The sequence below is a fragment of the Ascidiella aspersa genome, chromosome 2, assembly GCF_963924565.1.
Source record: "Ascidiella aspersa chromosome 2, kaAscAspe10.2, whole genome shotgun sequence".
In the NCBI taxonomy this organism is placed as follows: domain Eukaryota; kingdom Metazoa; phylum Chordata; class Ascidiacea; order Phlebobranchia; family Ascidiidae; genus Ascidiella; species Ascidiella aspersa.
Window position 1 is genome coordinate 16,801,455 of NC_139448.1, and position 20,719 is coordinate 16,822,173.

The 20,719-nt window shown below is 35.1% G+C and overlaps 2 protein-coding genes and 1 pseudogene across 2 annotated transcripts; all 3 read left to right on the plus strand.

Annotated features, from left to right (window-relative positions):
- Positions 1-45: 45 nt before the first annotated feature.
- On the plus strand, positions 46-10,546 carry LOC146164040 (excitatory amino acid transporter 3-like). The gene is made up of 12 exons (XM_083382922.1): positions 46-356; positions 2,065-2,187; positions 3,215-3,290; positions 3,878-3,920; positions 4,415-4,549; positions 4,910-5,070; positions 7,061-7,127; positions 7,316-7,450; positions 8,774-8,874; positions 9,131-9,256; positions 9,440-9,574; positions 9,946-10,546. The coding sequence occupies exons 1-12, from the start codon at positions 101-103 to the stop codon at positions 10,130-10,132; spliced, it is 1,545 nt and encodes a 514-aa protein (XP_083239048.1). The 5' UTR covers positions 46-100; the 3' UTR covers positions 10,133-10,546.
- A 1,278-nt stretch (positions 10,547-11,824) lies between these two features.
- LOC146164041 (uncharacterized) lies at positions 11,825-12,548 on the plus strand (annotated as a pseudogene).
- A 5,033-nt stretch (positions 12,549-17,581) lies between these two features.
- Positions 17,582-20,608, plus strand: LOC146164042 (ribosome biogenesis protein BRX1 homolog). Its single transcript, XM_083381938.1, has 7 exons — positions 17,582-17,737; positions 17,802-17,913; positions 17,991-18,155; positions 19,336-19,409; positions 19,535-19,721; positions 19,787-19,881; positions 20,040-20,608. The coding sequence occupies exons 1-7, from the start codon at positions 17,603-17,605 to the stop codon at positions 20,187-20,189; spliced, it is 918 nt and encodes a 305-aa protein (XP_083238064.1). The 5' UTR covers positions 17,582-17,602; the 3' UTR covers positions 20,190-20,608.
- The last annotated feature ends 111 nt before the right edge of the window (positions 20,609-20,719 follow it).

Below are 20,719 nucleotides of genomic sequence, written 5' to 3' on the forward strand. Positions count from 1 at the left end.
CAAGGCCTTCAAACTTAACGAACAAATAACTTTTTCCACAGGTTTTACCTAGGCCCGCAATCATTATATTTAAACCGTTACTAGCCCCAAAATTGGAAAAATGTCCTGGAGAGATCGACTAAGAAGTTCAATGTCGCAAGGCCCTGGCAACAATGGGTGCGTCAAGATGCTCAAACGCCAGGCTCTGCTCATCGCAACAGTGGCGGCCGTGATACTGGGACTTGTACTTGGGATTGGTATGCGATACGCCAACCTGTCCAAGCTCGATATTGCGTACTTTGCCTTCCCGGGAACGCTCTTTGTCAGGATGCTAAAGATGGTTATCGTGCCCATCATTATTTGCAGTCTGGTAACAGGTATACTTTACGAGTTTCTTAACTTTTCTTCGCGGCGACCCAAATAAGTGTAAGATAACAACGAAGCTTCGGCGACACACATATCTTTATTAAGCTTTTTGTAAACTTAAAGTGAACAAAACACTAGTAAGAATATGCCCTAGCACCTAAACCTGTAAAAACTTAAATAAAATGAGCAACGTCTTCGTATTGCTTCCGCAATGTTCTCTAACTTCGAAAAACCTTGCTCCCAACCAATCTATATAAATATAACCATGTGAACTACTACCGTTGGCAACCTAAATCAAACGGCGACAAAATTCTGGGCCGCGATCCATGAGTTGAGAAACACTGCACGATATAAACACTGCACCAATACATTCAATTCTCCTCTCTTTTAAACTTTCAACCATATTTCATATAGCTTACAATCGAAAATAAAAAGTTATTATTCTAGCAGAAGACCTCAAAGGTGTACAAAATATTATGTAGTTGAAAAATGCTGCAATTTAACAAAAGTTGTATTGCTTAATTTGAGGATAATACACCAATACATTGTATATGCAAGGTGGACGTGTATTTTTTCTGATTTACATTTATATATCGTACAAACAGGTAACAGGTATACTTTACGCCAGTGTTTCTTGACCTTTCTTCGCGGCGAAATAAACTAAAGTTTAACAGCGAAGCTTCGGCGACTCACACTTTTTTTTTTCTTTTTTGTAAGCTTAAATGAACATAACACCAATAAGAATAGGCACCATGGCACTAATAAATGTAGAACGTTTTCGTATTGCCTTCGCATTGTTCTCTAACTTCGAAAAACCTTGCTCCGAACCAGAGGCGTAGATAGGGGGGTGCGGTGGGGTACATATGTCCCCGGGCGCCAAGGTACAGGGGCGCCAAAATGAGGCTTTCAAAAGCCAAAATAAGGCTGATTCTTCTTTAAATACAATGTTGTATTAAAATTTGAAATTTTTCGTATAAAGTAAGGTATATTATGTTATTGTAATAGAAAATGTGATTAAACATGAAGGAAGGGGCGCCAATTTTATAGTTTGCCCCTGGGCGCAAAATACCCTGGCTACGCCTCTGCTCCAAACCAATCTATATAAATCTAACCGTGTGAACTAGAACTACTGCAGTTGGCAACCTAAATCATTTGTGTGAACTAGAACTACTGCAGTTGGCAACCTAAATCATTTGTGTGAACTAGAACTACTGCAGTTGGCAACCTAAATCAAACAACGACACAATTTTGGGTCGCGACCCATGAGTTATGAACAAAGCTTCACACACTAGAGCTCATTAAAATCGATATGCAGATATGTTTTTTATTTTGTTAGAAATTGCATTTATCAAACATATAATTTAGCAGTTAGAATTGGCATTGCTAAAATAGGTTTCCAGCCTTCCCCTTGATCATCCTTAATGATTTAACACAGGTATTTATATAAAGATTTTCGACTTCTGAACTGTCTTTAAAAGTCATTTACGCTGAGACCTGTTATCAACTTGATGGTAACCTCTCAATGCATTGGGCTGAAGGAAATAAATTCAGTCTCACCAAATACGGTTTTCAATATCCATATTATATTTATTGGTTTACGGTAATCAAGCACGACTTATTTTCCACGTGTTCATATATTTAACAATAACACCTATTAAAATTTAAGCTGAACGACCAACAGGTTTGTTTGGTTACTCACAATCTGATATTGTGTTTTAGCTGTGGCCACCATCCCTAGAACTGCGGCGTCTAAACTTGGAGGAAGAGCTGTGATTTACTACCTGTCCACAACATTGCTCTCCGTTATTATGGGCATTATTCTTGTTGTCTCAATAAATCCAGGTAAGTGTTCTAGAGTCTGCTGGGTAAAACGCTTTTGAATTACGAATAAAAATGGGCCTCGATTAGATCCTGTGGAATACGCAACAGTAATCAGTGAAAAGACTGAAACAGCAATAAGCTGAAGTAATTTTCGGTTTATATCAATTTATAGGTGGTGCAAAAAAAAGCTGGGCACGTAACCATGTTACCACGATCAGGCGAGAAACTAGGATTTTTGTTAGGTTGGGGTCATGACAATTTTTACACAGATGACGTCACAAAGTTACATTATACCGTGACGCCACACAGTTACGCCAACCGTGACATAAACGTGACGTCATAAAGATAAAAGTAATCTTAAGAACATCACATTGTTCGTTTATTTTGGTGAAGTTATAGGTTGGAGAGGTGTTACTATTAATACAAAAGCTACTTTACAGAGAAGTTATCGATTCGCGCAAAACGCCTTTATAATGTTTAAGTTGCTAAGCGATGGGAAGCACGACTCCTTTGGCATCAAACCATTTTAATAAATGGGCTAAGATATACTGCAAACGTGCCATGGCCATGTAGCCCCCTTGGATCCGCCCCTTATCACTTTGTACATTGTTAACTAGACCAAGCATTTTGGGGTATGATTCAAAGTCTAACTAGCCAAGTTGCTTGTGTTTATTTAATTGTGTCCTTTACCCATGAGGGGCTTTTTTGCTTAAATCTCTTGTGTTTGTTTATACGTTTTTGTTGACTTGGGTTAAACATAAGCTATAGACGTTGCTTAAAATTACTCCTTAAACGCAATGACAGTCAAAAAATTGTAGGGCAAATATTTAGTTTGGATTTCCATAAAGTTTGCGAAATTAACAAGGTAAATGCCTAAAATTTTCAAAAGGCCTGTTTTTCGACCGCTTCTATGGCAGTGGCTCATAAACGTCGCACCTTGTTTACAATTATAATCGATTGCGACCAACCTCGAATAAACCACACCAAAAACAAACAATGAAGTACACCCACGTCGAAATTTATGAAATAAATTTATTTTATTTTGTAGGGGGCAGATTTAACCAAAACCGCAGTGGATCTGTTCGCAACGTAGCGCCAGTGGACACGCTTCTTGATTTGATCAGGTATCGACTTCATAGATCAGGGTTTCCCAAACTGTGGTCCGTGGCGATATGACAAGAAACTAAAAAGTCGCACATATACGTTGTACAGCACGTACTCTTTCATATATGATTGCCGCAGTTATTCACAACTTAATAATTTCGAAAGCTTTTGCTATCCAGTATCGTAAATCTTACTTGTTGCGCCTTTGTTGTAGTCAAAGAGTTGTTTACGTAAAATTCTCGTATTCCTCGTCTATGACGTAATAATATAATACTAATAATATAATAATGCAAAAGTTAGTGAAACGAAGCAGAAAGAATCAATGGCATTCGTCCCACTGATGTTGTCAGTTTCGTAAATAATTAAAGTTCGGTTTTATTTATTATTTGCTTTGTATTGCGGTCCACGAAAAAACATATTTACAAATAGTAGTCCGTGGTCCAAAAAGTTTGGGAAACCCTGTCATAGATAACATTAATGGTCTAAATATTCAATCATACAAGCATCAGTATTAAAATGTAATAACAAAATCTAAAATATTTGATAGAATCAAAATATTAAAAAGGTTCGAAAAATATCTGTGATTAACATAGTCCTACATTTGCAGAAATATGTTTCCGACTAACATCGTGGGAGCAACTTTCAGTCAGGTAATAGAATGTATAATTACTTTATGTATGATTATAAGTTAATAACTAAGGTACAAAGGTTTACAAGGACTAAATAACAAAAACTGTTTTGAACTTCTATTCATCGTAAACGCTATACAATGACAAGACCAAAAAAACACATTGATATACCCACCAAAATTAGAATCAGAAACAAAACCGATCAAACAAACCCGAAGCAAGCTAAATTCAGTGAATTAAGTCGCATAGAAAGAAATTCAGCAATTTATAATATGTCCCTTTATAAAATGACAAAACCCTAAAGTAGAGTAAAGGTTCGAAACTTTGTTCTAAAATGTCATTTTTAAATAAGACGACTAAAAATGGTTTTGGGGCATTTATTCTTTAGAAAAACAAAAAACGATATAGGATTAAATGACGTCACTTCAGCTTAATTTTGTTTCCCAACACGATAAACGTGAAAGCAATTGAACCAATGAATGGAATTTTTCAATTTGCTGCTATTTTTATTGAAGGAGTTCTCTGAACGCCTGCCCATAACTGAGCGCAAGAATGTGTCTGTACCGGTTACAATGGCACCCGGTATCACTGGTACTCCCCAGCCAGCCACAATGTATGAAGAGCAAGATGTTGTGGTGGATTATAGCTTGGTAAGCGTATACTGGGTAACCTTTTTCTTCAACAATATAAATCTGAAAATCTAAATCCAACTTTCAAAACAAGATCACATTTTATGCGATCTTTTTTATCTCTAGTTTGTTATAGCCACTTTTTTGTTTGTATGCTTAAACCTTAGAACCCGTAACTAATAACTTGTAAGACCCTTGCAAAAAATCACCAAAACTGAGTCGGGGTGGTGTCTAAACTAACCAATCGGCCTCGCGGAAGCTGATACTATACTTTAATGTAAAAATTAGATGGCTTTTTACAAAAAATCATCCTCAGAAATTGAACCTAATATAGTACTTTCATATTTAGTGTTTTTGATGAACCAACGGGTTTTTTCACAGGCTCTCAGAAGCAAATCTGGTCTCAACGCTCTTGGCTTGATCGTTTTTTGCCTTTTCTTTGGTGTTATCATCGGTAAAATGGGAGAAAAGGGAAAGGTTGTGGCCGATTTCTTTTCCGGAGCAAATGAGGCAGTGTTGAAGATGGTTTGGATTATTATTTGGTAAGAAAAATAATTCCAAAATGAACTGATATATTGGTGTAAAATCAGGAGAGAGCTGTTTTTGTTTCTGATTAGCCAAATAAAAAATGTATAAAGATAGGTCGAGACAGTTTAATTTTTAGGAAAAAACGTTTAGTTTTATTGTTTAACAGACTTTTGTTTCGATAACACACAATCACCTAAGTCAGCGTCGATGGGCATCGTTTGTTTGACACTTCCCTGTTTTTTAATAAGTTAACCGAACCCAACACTCATTTATAGTATTAACCTTAAATTTTGCCAGTAACTAGTTCAAGTCAAATCAAGAGGCACTTTTAATATAAAAATCACGTCAATTTACAAGGCACAAATGTTTAAAAAAAAGTATTAATTTCAGCTTGGGTGTCGGTAACTATAGTAACTATACAATTTACATTAAAAGCGAAACAAATAGAAATGATGAAAGTGGAGAAAAATATTTATCATTGCGTCTTATAAAATAGGTTACTTTGATTATGCCAGAGAGTTAAAGATCCTTAATTGCTTGAAGACATTGTCGTTACTTACCTGTAAAGAAGGAATCTTTCTATAAACAGTTGGACAAATATAAGTAAAGTAAGACATTTGAACGAAGTATGCTATATTTGGCGTTAAATATTTAAAAACAAGATATCGTCCGAAATATTATTTTCTAGATTACATAATTCTTTTCAAAGGCTATGATTCCTAATATTGAGACCTCCCCCTATCCCCGACAAAACACTATAGCGCTACTCTTACGTTGGGCAAGACGTATTCGATTTCATTCTGGTTGTACGAATTCGTGGTAAACGAAATAAATTGCCTCCGTCTTGTTTGCGGAACGGGGTTCCTTTACGTGTTGCCAAGGAGATGTCGACAACCTGAGGAATGATGAATGCCCCGAAGTCACGAACAATGCGTCAGGGGCTTTTGGATTTGCTTCAGTGTGATGAATTACCTGCACGAATATATATATAGGATCAGAAATGTAAAAGTTAGACGTAAATTTATTTAAATTCCAAACTTATATTTGCTGTATTTTCTTAATATACTAATTAATGAAATATTGATTTCTACCAAAAATGTTTTAAACCTATACAATTGCTGCATAACATGTCCAACCATAGTCAATAAAGTCAAAATATTTTCAGGAACTCGTCTGTCCACGAATCAAAGAATAAAGTTGTTTTCAGCACCTAAGGGATGGTTTCTAAGAAGTTTATTGGTTAAAATAAAATTAAAATTTACAATAAAGTCAAAATTTTCAAGAAACTCAAAATTTGTCAAATTATGGCTTTTAACAAAGTTTTTGTGTTTCTTGAGAGTAGTTTTTGTATAAATCGTCGTGGAAGAATTGTAAATCAGGAAGTGCGACACAATTAAACCATATTAACCCATAAAAGCAGGAAATATGTCACAATGCCCACTTGGATCAGTAGGAACTTTTATCGCAAATTGTCCATTTTTTATTCATAGTTACGCTTACGCATTTAAATAATTCTTCCTCTTCATAAACGTGGTACTTTCGAACATCAACAGTTTGGATCTTAGGAACAGCCTACTGACATTCTGTAATACAAAAATGCTTAAGCAAGCTAAATCTAACGCCAGAAAACACGACGCACTTTTTAAATCCATAAAACACCTTGACTTTTCGACAAAATGTTACGTTTGGGTAACTAGCATCAATTCAAGGAAGAACTGTAGCCTCTACAAATAAGCAATTTCGTTAGGTTAAAATAAAGTTAAAATTTGATAAAAATAAAGTTAAATTTTTTTTTAGGTTGAAATAAAAATGGCCCTAGGCTATTTATGATACATCGAATTAGAATGTGCGGAATATGGCTTAGCCTTGGGTTATCAGGCTAAAAACTAAATAACGCTTATTTCCCAACATTTAAAAATAAATTAATCTTGCCATGAAATGTAAAAAAAATACTTGTTTTATAGATAATTGATCAATTGTACTAAATCTAATTGTCTTATAAAGGTACGGGCCTATCGGCATCATGTTTCTGATTGCTTCAAAAATCATGGGAATGGAGAATCCTAATGAGGTAACTGCTGAAAATGAGTCGCAATGACTTCCTCATATAAATAAAAAAAAAAGCTATGGACTAACTTAACCATGCCATTATTTTTTATTACGCCTCTTTTGTATTTATTTTACCTATCATAAAGTCTTCTTTCTTCTTCGTTTTCTCTATGCAAGTTTATGAAGACGAATTAAAAAATGTTCTTGCAGGAATTGGCAAGATTTGGCCTCTACATGGTAACCGTGATTGTTGGCCTCATAATACATGGATTTATCGTGTTGCCGATAGTTTACTTTGTGGTCATCCGACGAAACCCGTATAGCTACTTGCTGGGAGCGTTGCAGGTCGGTAACAAGGATTGTATGCATAGTTTACACAACGTCATAAAATTAACCCTAAAAACAAAAAATTGGATTCCTAGAATGCAAAGCAACGTATTGTACTCGGCCGAAATGTTGCGTGATTTTAACAAACGCACAAAAATTGTTTTATTTTGGAACTAATTACGTTTTAATGAGGAATACCAATGTTACATCTTAGGGTACAATATATATGCAGAGCGCGAAATTCTTTTTGTTGGCATTGGTGCCAATAACTGGTCTATGGTGGCCCATGACTGCCATCCTGTTTTTTTTCAATTTAACAAAAAAAAAATTATTTAAAAAAAAAAAAATTATTTTTTTTTTTTTTTTAATAATTTTTTTATTTTTTATTTATTTTCATTTTTTTTTAAATTTTTTTTTTTTTTTAATTTTTTTTTTTTTTTGTTAAATTGAAAAAAAAACAGGATGGCAGTCATGGGCCACCATACTGGTCGCAAATTGTTTGTTTCACATTAAATCTTAGTTCAACTTTGCGAATATGAAGCTCTTTAACTGGCAAATCTTGTGTTTAAAGCAATCGCGGTCTTTAGGCCTACTTGGTTTTTCGAAAAAAATATTTAATAATATATTATTGACAAACAATGAAGAAATTGGCATTTTAAAGCTTTTGTTAATGCAGCGTTGTTTTTGTTGGAATATATATTTTGCTCCGTTTATATCAAAAACAATGGTCAGGCTATAGTTATATGGATCTGTTTAGTGAGTATTTTCCTCCAGTTACCTTAGAACAATTTTGCCAGTCTAAGCAACAATTAAGTATAATTTTATCTATTTACTCTAGCAAAAGTAGATCAGGCAAATATATAGTCGCACTTAGTGGCACATTTTACGTCTTTCCATCGTGGGGGTTTATGGCCTATTTTCTGACCTAAAATGATTCCAAAATACTACACAATCTCACCAATATACATAAATTGTTTTCTGGGCTTTAAATGCATGCAATATTAGCGTATTTATAATCATTTTTTTAGATATTAGTTTACTCACTGAGTTAATTCTTATGTCAATATATGGCGTCATTTCGTAACATCTTGTTTAAAAACTTCGGGCATCAGGACCTGGAAACAGTAGCCACTCTTAAAATGTTAGTAAATGTCTTTATTAAAGGCAAGGGAAGTTGAGTTATGCTTGATTGGTTATGGACGCCAAATACAAAATATAGCGACTTCGGTCACTCGAACATGTTGAAAAACAACATGACTGCTTGTCAGTAACGCTCGGTATTTTCAATAAAAAAAATCGTTGAAGCATGCACCAGTCAGCGGTAAAGTTTATATGTTCCAGGCACTGCTTACCGCGCTCGCCACCGCTTCAAGTTCAGCCACGCTTCCAATTACAATAACTTGCGCTGAGAAAAACAACAAAGTAGATTCGCGTGTAGCCAGGTAACGCTTGCATGTAGACCAACAAATACTATTTGTTCCTTTCTGTAACCTACTTTTAAAAAAAGCTTAAAAATTTATTGTACTGTAATGAGCTGAGTTATTCTTTTTCTCCTTTTTACTTTTATAAAAGTTGACATTAAAAAAATTTAAAGTTTATTTTGAACTCTTGATAAGTTTTTCTATTTTTGATTTTCCCTATAATTTATGAAATAGTGAAGCCCTTTGCTTGTAAAACAACGAATAAATGTGCTTGTAGATTTGTACTTCCTATCGGGGCCACTATTAACATGGATGGCACCGCGTTGTACGAAGCTGTTGCTGCCATTTTTATCGCACAAAGCAATGGGATTTACCTCAGCTTTGGACAGATTCTCGCTGTCAGGTGCGATATTGGACAAATATATTTGGTATTGCTATTTATACTCACTTCGCCGAAACGTAATAAAAATACTTATTTTTATAATACTATAATAATAAAATTCTTCAGCCTATAGCAATCAAAACACAACGGTAAGTGGTGTTGCTTGATGATAAAAAAGTCAATATTTTCATCCCTTTGATTTAGCATAACAGCCACGGCCGCTAGCATTGGAGCTGCAGGAGTGCCACAAGCTGGATTGGTGACCTTGATTATCGTTTTAGCTGCTGTTGGTTTACCGGCTGACGACATAGAACTTATCTTAGCAATTGATTGGCTTTTGTAAGTATTTTATTTAATAAAAGTCCTACAAATTGATTAAATCTGTTGGCTGAACATTTTTAAAAACAAAAACACGCCAAAAGTAAATTGGTTTAAATAAAAAGCAAAAAATTAGTGTCTTGCGAACAAACATACCACGTAGTAAAATCTATGATTACTCACTTTGGCTACCCAAACTGCGAACGAGGTTGTTCAAATTAAATGAGAGACTTTTGACATGACACAAATTAAGCAATTGACACAAAGCAAATTTAAAAACGATAGCCTACCCAAATCAGATATTTCTGAAATTTTTTTAGCATTGTTTTATTAACATTTGAGAATTTGTGCGTTCTGTTAATATTTTTCACTAACTTGCAAAACATTTATAGGGATCGTTTCCGCACTAGCATTAATGTGTGGGGAGACTCTGTCGGGGCGGCTATTGTTGCCCATCTGTTGAGGGATGAGTTTGAAAAACTCGATGAAGAGAAAGCAGCCGAGGCGAACTTAAATGGAGTGGAAAACCGCGTTTTTGAAAACGGCGAAGACGAAACCAAAGAGTCAAGCAGAGTTTAAAAAAAATTTAAGTTGTATTTGTTACTGAATCGTGCATAACACTAACTCTTGCATTTATTGTAGTGACGGTTCCCGAAATCGCTAACTCTTTCTAACTTTAAGAAATGGCTAAATAACAACATGTTAACGAGAGGAACTATGTTGTATAAATGACTAAACCACACGAAGTACAACAAATTGTTTAAAAATCCAATCGTTAGAGGCTGAAGTAAATAATATGTTCTTTTGTTTAAAAACGCATTTGAAATTCCATGTCGCCTTGATTGACTGCCTTTAGGTTTTTTCACAAATCTTCCAGTCAAGCTACTGCATAATGAACGTAATGTACAAAAAGCTTTTCTATACTTTCAAGTACATGAACTTTGAAATTAAACAATGTATATATGTTCTTATTGAATAAAAAATTACTGCAGCTATGAACTTGGCGAAATCCAAACTGCCTGACGGGGCAAAACGGACAACGCTAATAACAAAAATAATTGTATTGCTTTGGTGCGTGTACGTGCCGGATCAAAATTTTTTTATTTAAGAGGGGCATCAAAAATTTAAAGATATTGTTACAATTTGCGTCACAACGTAACTTCATATTTCAAGGAATGGTTTAGACCCACTTGGCGCCTTGTAGGCTGAAAATATTTTAATAAAAGTAGGCCAAAGCATACTTGCAAACCAAAATAGCAATAACCTATGCGTAATGGGCAAATTGTATCAATATAAAAGTTAATGGTTATAAATAGGACGTACAACTCATCAGTAATTAATTAAATATCAATCGACTTTTTTACAGGAGTTCTTATGAAAATTTCTGATTGTCTAACCTTAAATATAAATGTAAATCTACAAAAATAATAATCTAAAACATACAAAGTACTGTAATAATCTAAAACTCTAATTTTTTTTAAATTGGAAACTCAAAAAGTCCACCTGTTTCGAATTAATTAACAGCCCATAATCTATTAATTATTTAGCCAAACAATAATATCGCCTTTTATAGAACTTTAGTAGCCAACACATAATTTTTCAGTGCTATTCTTATATCAACATCCCAAAAACACATTTCCTCCCCTTTCCGGTTTTTCAGAAAGTGCTTAGAATTTGAAGCTTTTATAATTTACATTACCCTTGAAAGTAGGCTACTCTGCTGCGTTTTGCTGGTAAACGTATTTGGGTGGCTATAGGAGGGTCACGGGGAAATGCTCCACCCAAACACTGTATTATTTGCCTATGAAAACCAGTGCTCCGCAACTCTTTCATTTGCAGTATACCAATAGAGCTAAAATATACGACGATCTTTTTTGTGGTTTTACGCCCTTCTTAAAGTGTCTTAAGACGGTCAAAGGGATTTCAACCGTTAGAAAGGGATTCCGACTGTTAGAAATTAAAGCAACATATCAACGTCGGAATAAAACACTGTTCGGATGAAGACCACACTAGAACTAACATCTAATGGTCGTAAGAACGTGTAAATTGGAAGAAGTCCCAAACCCGTCTGAGTAAGACCTAAATCCTTTTACCTAACCTCAAATTCCAAACCCTAAATTCATTCATAACTCCCCCAAATATTCCAACCCTAACTTAATGTATAACCCCACCATTACCCACCACTAACGGCGTCATAAGCGCTGTTCAAACTAGAGCGACTAAACGTGGACACTAACATTCAAGATTGGCGCTCCTAGAGCACGGAGCAAAATGAGCGAAAAAGCTAGTTATGCACAAGCGGCAGGCGAAAGCGCAGTGAGTGCACTAAAAAGGCCTTACTGTTTAACCTTAGTGGAGCTATGCAGCTTAAAAGAGAACACTTATGGAATTTATTGAAAGAGGTTGATTTTTCTCTGAAAAAAATTATAGCAATTGCTGAAATGAAAGGGACGCTATAGACGTGACGTGTACGACCAGGGAAAATGTACTTGACCTTCATAGAAGACTACTGAATGTGTCATACATTCGAAATGCTCGTCTTTACGAGTCCGATGTGATTAATGTGGGAATTGGTTGGGTACCAATTCCACTCCCGAATAAAGCTATTGAAAGCCGGATTGAAGAACAGTTTGGAGAAGTCAAAAAAATGACACACAGAAAAGACAAAGAAGGGTTATTAACAGGAATGAGAATTGCAACAATGAACAAAGCGGATGTAGAAAAAAATCCAATACCAAGCTATATAAGAATGAACGGTTGTGAATTTTATGTTACCTACCACGGACAAAAGATTACTTGCAAGTATTGTGGCGAAACTGGCCACAAACAAGCTGATTGCGCAAAGCGAAAAGCTGATTACCCACAGCTTCACAGTAAAGCAAACCAATCAGCAATTGCGCCAGGCCAGATTATCAGCTCATCAACGCCTCTGCGCTCAAAAGCGGGTGACAAAACTGCAGTGCAAACGCTCGAGAATAAAAACGACCGGGGTTGATGCAATCCCCGTTGATAACCAAAACAACGCAGAATCTCCAAGCTTGCAACTACAAACATCCCGAAAGCGATTCCGCACCAGTCCACCTTTTCTCCCTGACAGTAAATCAAGAAGCATGAGCGAAGTTACCGTCTCACTGGATTGCCCAAATTGTCACACGGACAATCTTCTGGATCCCCAATGCCGTCATTTTTACTGCTGCAAATGCAAACAAGAATATAGAGTTACCAACGCATGCTGTGATGACACCGTCTTGAGGAATATATTCGTGAATCTTTAAGAATTTGATTTTTGCTCGACTTTTACAACGTTTTGTGTAAGATTAGAGTTGAAAAAATACAATTCAAATTTTCTACGTTATGCAGAGTTGATGTGTGTTGTTCCAGTTCCGTTCATTGTGACATTCTAGTAATTTACCCACGAAACAATCTTGTAGGTGTGCCGCAAGTTATTTATTATTTCTGAGGGGTTCCCCAAGCCATAAAAGGTTGAAAATCACTGGGTTAATAAGGTATTTTAGATATTATTCTGTCGTGGATATTATTGCGTATTTGGCTTTATTATGTCGTTGTTTTTAATACTATGGTATTGTACATTATTCTTATTTAGATATTGTTGATAAATTGTAGGTCCTATTATGTATTGTCGGTCAAAGTCCTGTAAATTGTACCTCCTTAGAATGCCGCATCAGACAACATTGAGGGCTTTTAATAGAATATTTAAAAAACTACCTGACATGTATTGCTTTCGGGCGTGTGGATAACCTCCTTTTTCACTGGTGTAAAGTTGGAAAACATATGACGGTGTATTTATACTCCTGATAGTTGAGTTAGTTTTTACCTGTTTTAAAAATCCGGCGTTTAAACTATAGGTTTTTAAAAGGCTTTAAATATTAAAGAAAGTTCATAAAGTTACACCTGGATTATTGCATAAGGTCAAAACGCCTACCTTGGATGTACCATTTTCTTTTCGTGCTATTTTTACTGTAAAATATACCCTTTATAAACGCAACAACTCAGCTGGCATGGTCTCACACCGGTTGCGGAATACTGATTTGGAGCACTGTAATAAAAATCTGCGCTTGGCCCGAATGTTTTTTGATTTGTAGCCTACTGTGTTTAGCCCGAAATCGGGCTTCATTGTGGCCGAGGGGTTCTGTTGGCACCCGTTATTGAAAGTTTTGCCGACATAGCTGCACAAAATTATTTTTGCGATTTTTGCGATGCGGATGTTTGCTGTTTAAAGCTTAATGTACATGCACCCACTACCAACAAACGTAAGTTGTTTATCGATCGGTTAGGTTAATTTATTCAAATCAGGGGGTCGAACCGAAACCGAGCGGGAACTTTATGAACCGGTTTTTGGTCAATTTTTTGTGAACCCTAACCGAACCTTAACCATTTTTGTAGGATTTTAAGGAGTCGAACCGGAACTGAAACGAATAATTTGAAAGAACATGAACCTTAACGAACCAGAAACTGTAAACTAAAGCAGTTCATTCCAGCATGACGTTACAACTGTTATTTCACAGAGTCAAATTATGCTTTGTTCGAAATTTAATAATAAAAAATATAATAAAATAAATAAAACGTTGATTTTCTATTTTTTCGATATTTCAATAATAAGTTTCTGCTTTTTTAATGTCGCGTATCTCAGATTAAATGGCCTTCAGTTCAAAAATTATTCTCTACATTTATTTACCCACATTTTTAGATTTAACAAAACTTAGCCCAGTGCTTCTTAAACTTTTTTAGTTGAGTTCACCCCTAGCATCTATATCCAGATTTCATTCACCCTTGACTCATGATATGTCAAAACTATATTGTCTATAAATAGCAGAAAAGTGACCTAGGTTGTTTCGTTTTTTGTTAAGATTTACTCACGCTTAGTTTTACCATTGCAAATCTACAAACAGGTTGAAAACCCGGAATATCCACCCTGCTCGCAAGCTATCATCCATTTCTGACAGTTCACCCTTATTCACTCCTTTTGGTTGGTTCACCCCTGCAAAAAAAAATTTCACCCAAGGGTGAAGCATTCACCAGATTAAGAAACCCTGACTTAGCCTATATTGTGGGCTATATCCGAACCGGAACTTTATGAACCGGTTTTGAAATAACGGTGGTAAAACCAAAACTAATCCGGATTTTTTAAATTGCTCAAAACCGAACCTGGAATTGAACCGGATTCCGAAAAAATCCCTAAACCAGAACCGAACCTGAACCGGAGAAATCAAACCGTTGGACTCCCTGATTTAAATATGATGTCAAAAAATATTCAGGCCATAAAAAAATAATTTATGGTTAAAAAATCTAGGTACATCCAGTTGTACCATATTTAAAAGAATTGGATCGGCGCCAATACCCCCTAGGACAAGTATAAATACTACCACTAGGCTAGGGTTACCATGTTTTCGTGGCCTAAAATCCGGATATTCTTTAGTCCCCACTAGCGGTTTTTAAAATGAGGTATGAACACATTGTCTGTCAATAAGACGTCACACTGGCAATTATTTGCCTATCAATTGTATACTGGAGCGGATTTTTGAACATAGTGTCGTGAATTCACTAGACAAGGGGTGTTTAAATGATTTCTGTTATGGGCCACCACAGCCAACCTGACAACATTATGAACATATTGGACACGCTTTAATTTTTATGGTGCTTTATTTAGGTAAATGTACCCTACAACATATTAATAACTTTGCAAAAGTCAAAAGTGAAGTGTGCTACAGCAGCAAGATTGTTTCTGTGAGAAAAATGATGAGTTGGTTTAGTCCAGGGGTCGGCAACCTTTTTCTAGTCGCGGGCCAACACCAAACTCAGAAAGGTCTTTGCGGGCCGCACAAAATGTTAACTGAGAATTGTGTTATTAAAATGTTAGAACAACTTTTGATCAGGCGGGCCTCGGATCGTTTTTTCACTTAAAAGCGTGTTTAATTACATTTATGGAGGCAGTAAAGTGTTGGCGCAAAGCGCGGAAAAAGGCGTTGTTTGCCCAAACGTCGTCATCCATACTACTAATGAAAAGTGTAATAAAAATACTTTGAAGAAACGCGATAACTTTAATAGTTAATCTTGTTTAGGTTTGTTAACTTTTTTAAGTCAAGGCGCACCTGGCGAGCGAAGCGAGCGCGATTTTTTTGTATACAGACATTTCTTTTAAATTTCTTGCAAGTTTTTATTACATTGCCGAAAATAAAAATGTTGAAAAATAAATGTGCAATATTTTTGAATACGTTTTCATTAACGGCAACGAAGCGCTTATGTAGTTCAAAAGAAAGCATCAAAACGTTATGAACTTTGACGTAGAAAGATCATTCGAATTTTTTTGCACGTATAGTTAAAATACCCAAAAAGTATTTGAAATGGACTCGTATCTAGTTTGTTAAAGCAGCGGCGGACCAAATGAATTACATTGACGGGGCGCATCCGGCCCGCGGGCCGTAGGTTGCCGACCCCTGTTTTAGACTTTAGGTATTACAATAGCATCGAATTGGGGCTTTTTGTCGCTGACTGATATCCTCAAACGCTCACAAAGATTAGCATTTGAGAGTCTCGTTCAATGCTTGATTTTTTACAAAATTCATCAACACTGACAATTAGTATTCACATAAGACACTGTAGAAAGTTTATTTTTTAAGACTACTTTAGAAGATGCGCACAAAACGTTGAAAAGATCCGGAACCGGATCTCGATCCGCCATTTAAACATGACCGCCATAGACTATTGGGTCATCTCTAATTTGACCTCTGGTGATCGCTAGTCTAGGGTTACTATATTTGATACTGCGCAATCCATAACAAATTTACCTCAGTTGCATGGTAAACCAATTTTAGAATATTACCAAAGTACTTTACCGCCATTGTTTTTTGTAAAAGAAGGATAAACACGAAACTATACACTAACAGAAAAGAAATGTTGTATTGCAATACACGAATGCAAGTCTCATTAAGCATTAAACAAAACGACAATTTCCTTGGTATTCTCATTTGGTCTGCAACAGACTTCTTGTTGAGCTATTTTTCTACTGCTTTATAATTTTTTTCAGCGAACATACGCTCTTATCGTTTCAGACATGTTCTAAATTTTGCAATATCGACCAAGATATAAGGCCTTCAGCTACTAGCCGAGCTCCACTCATCCATGTATCCCAAATAAACCGCTGTATTGTCGTTTTTGACGTAACAATGAAATTATTACCCGCAAGCCGCAACGCAACAAACAATTTTAAAAAATTCCGGACATTTAAGCATATTTTGGCATTTCTCCCCGGACGCAGTTTGAACACTAAAATTCCGGACATGTCCGGGGAAATCCGGACGTATGGCAACCCTACACTAGGCCAAAGGTATCGGCTCCGATCCCAAATTATATTATCAGACATCCCAAGAACAATTTGTGTTTTGCTTAATCTTTTTAATTGAAAACTTTGAAGAAAATAATCACAAGTCATTTCGATTCGCCGAAAAATTTTCAGTTAAATAAAATTCTATAAACTTTGGATCAAAGACTTTAGTTTATAGAAATCTGTGAAATGTATAGTTTCTATGGACTTTTGGATAGTGAGTTTTGTTAATAAAACGTCAAAATTCCAAAGCACAAAAATGCACACATTGTGATAGTTTTTATAGGCTTTCATTATTTATTTTGAGGTAACTCGTTTTCCCAAAGTAATAAATATTTTTCTCAATGTAATATTTATATTTAAAATTGTTAGTTTTGACAATTTTTTTTTTGCATAGTAGATTAACAACACTTTGATACCGTGTCAATCTCCCTTTACTTAAAACGTTCTATTACAACACATGTTACATTTAAGAAATATAAATATTAAAAATGACTTGTCGATGCAGAAAACACACAAACTTAGAATTAGTTGCGTTAAAAAAGTCTCCATTTGACTACAACAACGTGTAATACAATACAGATCAATTTATATTTGTAACGTGCCAGATATTTATATATAGAAAACAAGACCGATGTAATACAATATATAGCACTAAATGACTAAAGACCTTATTTTACAGCTCAAGCTTGTAGATTACTCCAAATATGGCTGTTCATAACAAACGAAAGGCGAAGTTCAGCCGAAAGGCTAAAATGAGAAAACTTGAAAGTTCTGAAAAGAATGTTGCTGATGAGGAAGAAATAACGAATGAGGTTACTGACATGGCACCAGTTTCAAAGGTAACACCTTGTTATACTTGAGTCTTTGTTTCAAATTTAATAAACCAATATTCATATTTATAAGGGTAAATGGAAAAATAAGCAACGTGTGCTTGTATTTACCTCTCGTGGAATAACATACAAAGGAAGACACTTGGTAAAAGATTTAAGAAACTTAATGCCTCACGCTAAAACAGGTAAATATTTTCAAACTTTTCTTCTGCATAGACACAGTAGGCTTTGCACTACAATTTACACTTGATTTTGTATACAGATGTCAAAATGGATAGAAAAAGTGAACTGTTAATTGTAAATGAAATAGCAGAAATAAAAAATTGTAACAAGTGTATATTTCTGGTTGGGAAGAAAAAGCGCGATGTCTATATGTGGGTATCCAATGTACCACATGGCCCCTCTGCTCTTTTCTACATGGAATATTGTGAGAAACTTTGTGTTAAAGCTGAAATTTTAAAGCATGTTGAATATCACTATATTTTCCTTATTAAATTAATAAGAGGCTATTTGCTATGCAACCTGGTACCAAACTTCGAAATTCAAAGTACGATAACCAATCCATTTTCCATATGGGGAAGAATGAGCCAGTTCCTGAAGTTCAAAATTTAAAGTTTGGTAAAAGCTATAGAATTAGTTTGCAACTAACATCTACCTTCTCCTGAACAATATTTGGATAAGGGTACTGGTTAGTGTTTAGAGAAGGGTGGGTCAAGTAATATTTTAATTATTATCCAATAATATTGCTTGACATACCCAAACCGAAACGGTATCCCGCACCTTACCAAAATAATGATTTATTGATATAAAGTTAATTGAACTAGAACTTTGGATACGTGTGAGCCGGGCAAATAGCCTCTTCTATGAAATTAAACCTGAAATACCTACATGTTTACCTATATGTATGATGATATATATATAACACATGTATTAATGGTAACTTACAAAATTAGGCAAACTTAAAAAACAACAAGCAACAGTAAATTGGGGTTGAAATATTGATAGTTTTACAGCAATGGCAAATAAAGTTTTGTCTATAGCAGTGGTTCTCAACCTTTTTTTCACTGCATACCAACAAAATGTTGAAAAACTCAACTTTACTCAAAATGTATACAGGATTATTTAGCTAATTAGTTAGCCTGGAAATTTCAAAATAACTGCGGCCCACTACTCTCAAAAAAGTTTTCCTTTTTTAACTTGCAAGATACTGGTAATCAAGTTTTGTGATTCTTTGTTGTTTTGCTATGATGTCATAAAAAAAATTTGCATAGATGTTCGGGAAAGATAATAGTTTCTATCGTTAAAGAAGTATAAAATATTTAACTATACAATCATTACGATGAATGTATAGTTTATTACAATAAAAAAAAATGCTTAACCTTTTGTTAAACTGTAATTTTACTTACTGCATACAGCGTACCGCCCAAAATGACTTCGCGTACCACAGGTTGAGAACCACTGTGGTCTATGGGTATTGTTTTTTGTTTTTTTGGAGTGAGCCATAAAAAGTACATAACTAGCAATTTATATTAAAAACTGATGAATATTTGAATTGTTTAAAATAATATTACACAATACTGATAATAATGCATGTGTTGGTTTGCAAGTGAATATGATGGAGGAATTGAAATTCACAGGAAACTGTTTGACCTCCTCAAGACCTGTTCTTTCTTTTGATGAGGTATAATTGGTTGCATATAAAATTATTATTTGGACTAGGATATAATCAAAATGGTTCAAAGCGCATAGATTAAACATAAATTAAAAATATTACTAAACTTCCTAAAAAAAGTTTATTTGTAACAGAAATTTGATGAGCATCCACACACAAGGCTGTTAAAAGAATTGTTTATTCAAGTTTTTGGCACACCAAACTACCATCCAAAGAGTCAGCCATTTGTGGATCATGTTTTTAGTTTTAGCATTGTGGATGGCAAAATATGGTTTCGTAATTACCAAATTGCCGAGGAAAATGGAGATTTGGTTGAGATTGGTGAGAAACAGGAAATGCAAGTTTATTTCTTTGTTCACTTAATTATTTACATCTGTTAATTTTAGGACCAAGGTATACAATGACTTTAGCCAGAATCCTATCTGGAAGTTTTGGAGGTCCTGTGTTGTATATTAATCCTGAATATCAGTCGCCAAACTTAGTAAGTTGTCATTTTGTATATTTTTCTGTTACATACTGTGTCTAATTGACAAAGTTCTTGTTATTTAGTAATCTTGGTAGAAACAATCAATTAAAACATAAAAACTATGCAGTGCAAACAACAAACTTTTCCCAATGCAATATATGCAAAATACACAGGTACGCCATCTGCAAAAGAAAGGAAACTCAACAAAATATGTAAACAAGCAAGCAGCGATAAGAGAACATAGACTTAAGAGAACTGACAAAACTTTTGCAACAGATGAAACTGATTTGGTGTTCGCAACGAATGTTCCAGAGAGGACTTGAATGCGATAGCTGTTTTCCTAATGTTTATAATAAAAAAAGCCACATTCGGCCATATTTTGCTGAGAAAAGTGTAATGTTAAAATTGACATTGAACAATGTGGTCATCTTGAATGCAATCCAGGGTTGCTAAGCAATTCCTTGAATTATTTTTTGAAAAGAGCAATTTAGTCTGTAATATGCAAACATACAGAGTGCTATAATATAACCCAAGACTGGGGTCTTAAGCTCAAATCGCTCTGTGGGTCAAGGGAACCATTGAGAATTTAGATTAACCGCCGACTGCATCATAAGATCAAAGATTGTCATTACCCTTGGTGCACAACATTGTTTGCGTATATCCTTCGCGGCTAAACCCTTTTTAGCAGTTGTTATGTAAAGTTAGTGGTTGTTTCGGCATACAATAAAACGAAATCCTAAACACGAAAAGTATTGTATTCACGTTTTTGAAATTTGTAAAGTTTTCGCTCTAAACCAGTGCTCATCTAAAGTTTTCGCCCTAAACCAGTGCTCTTCAACTGGTGTGGGTGCAC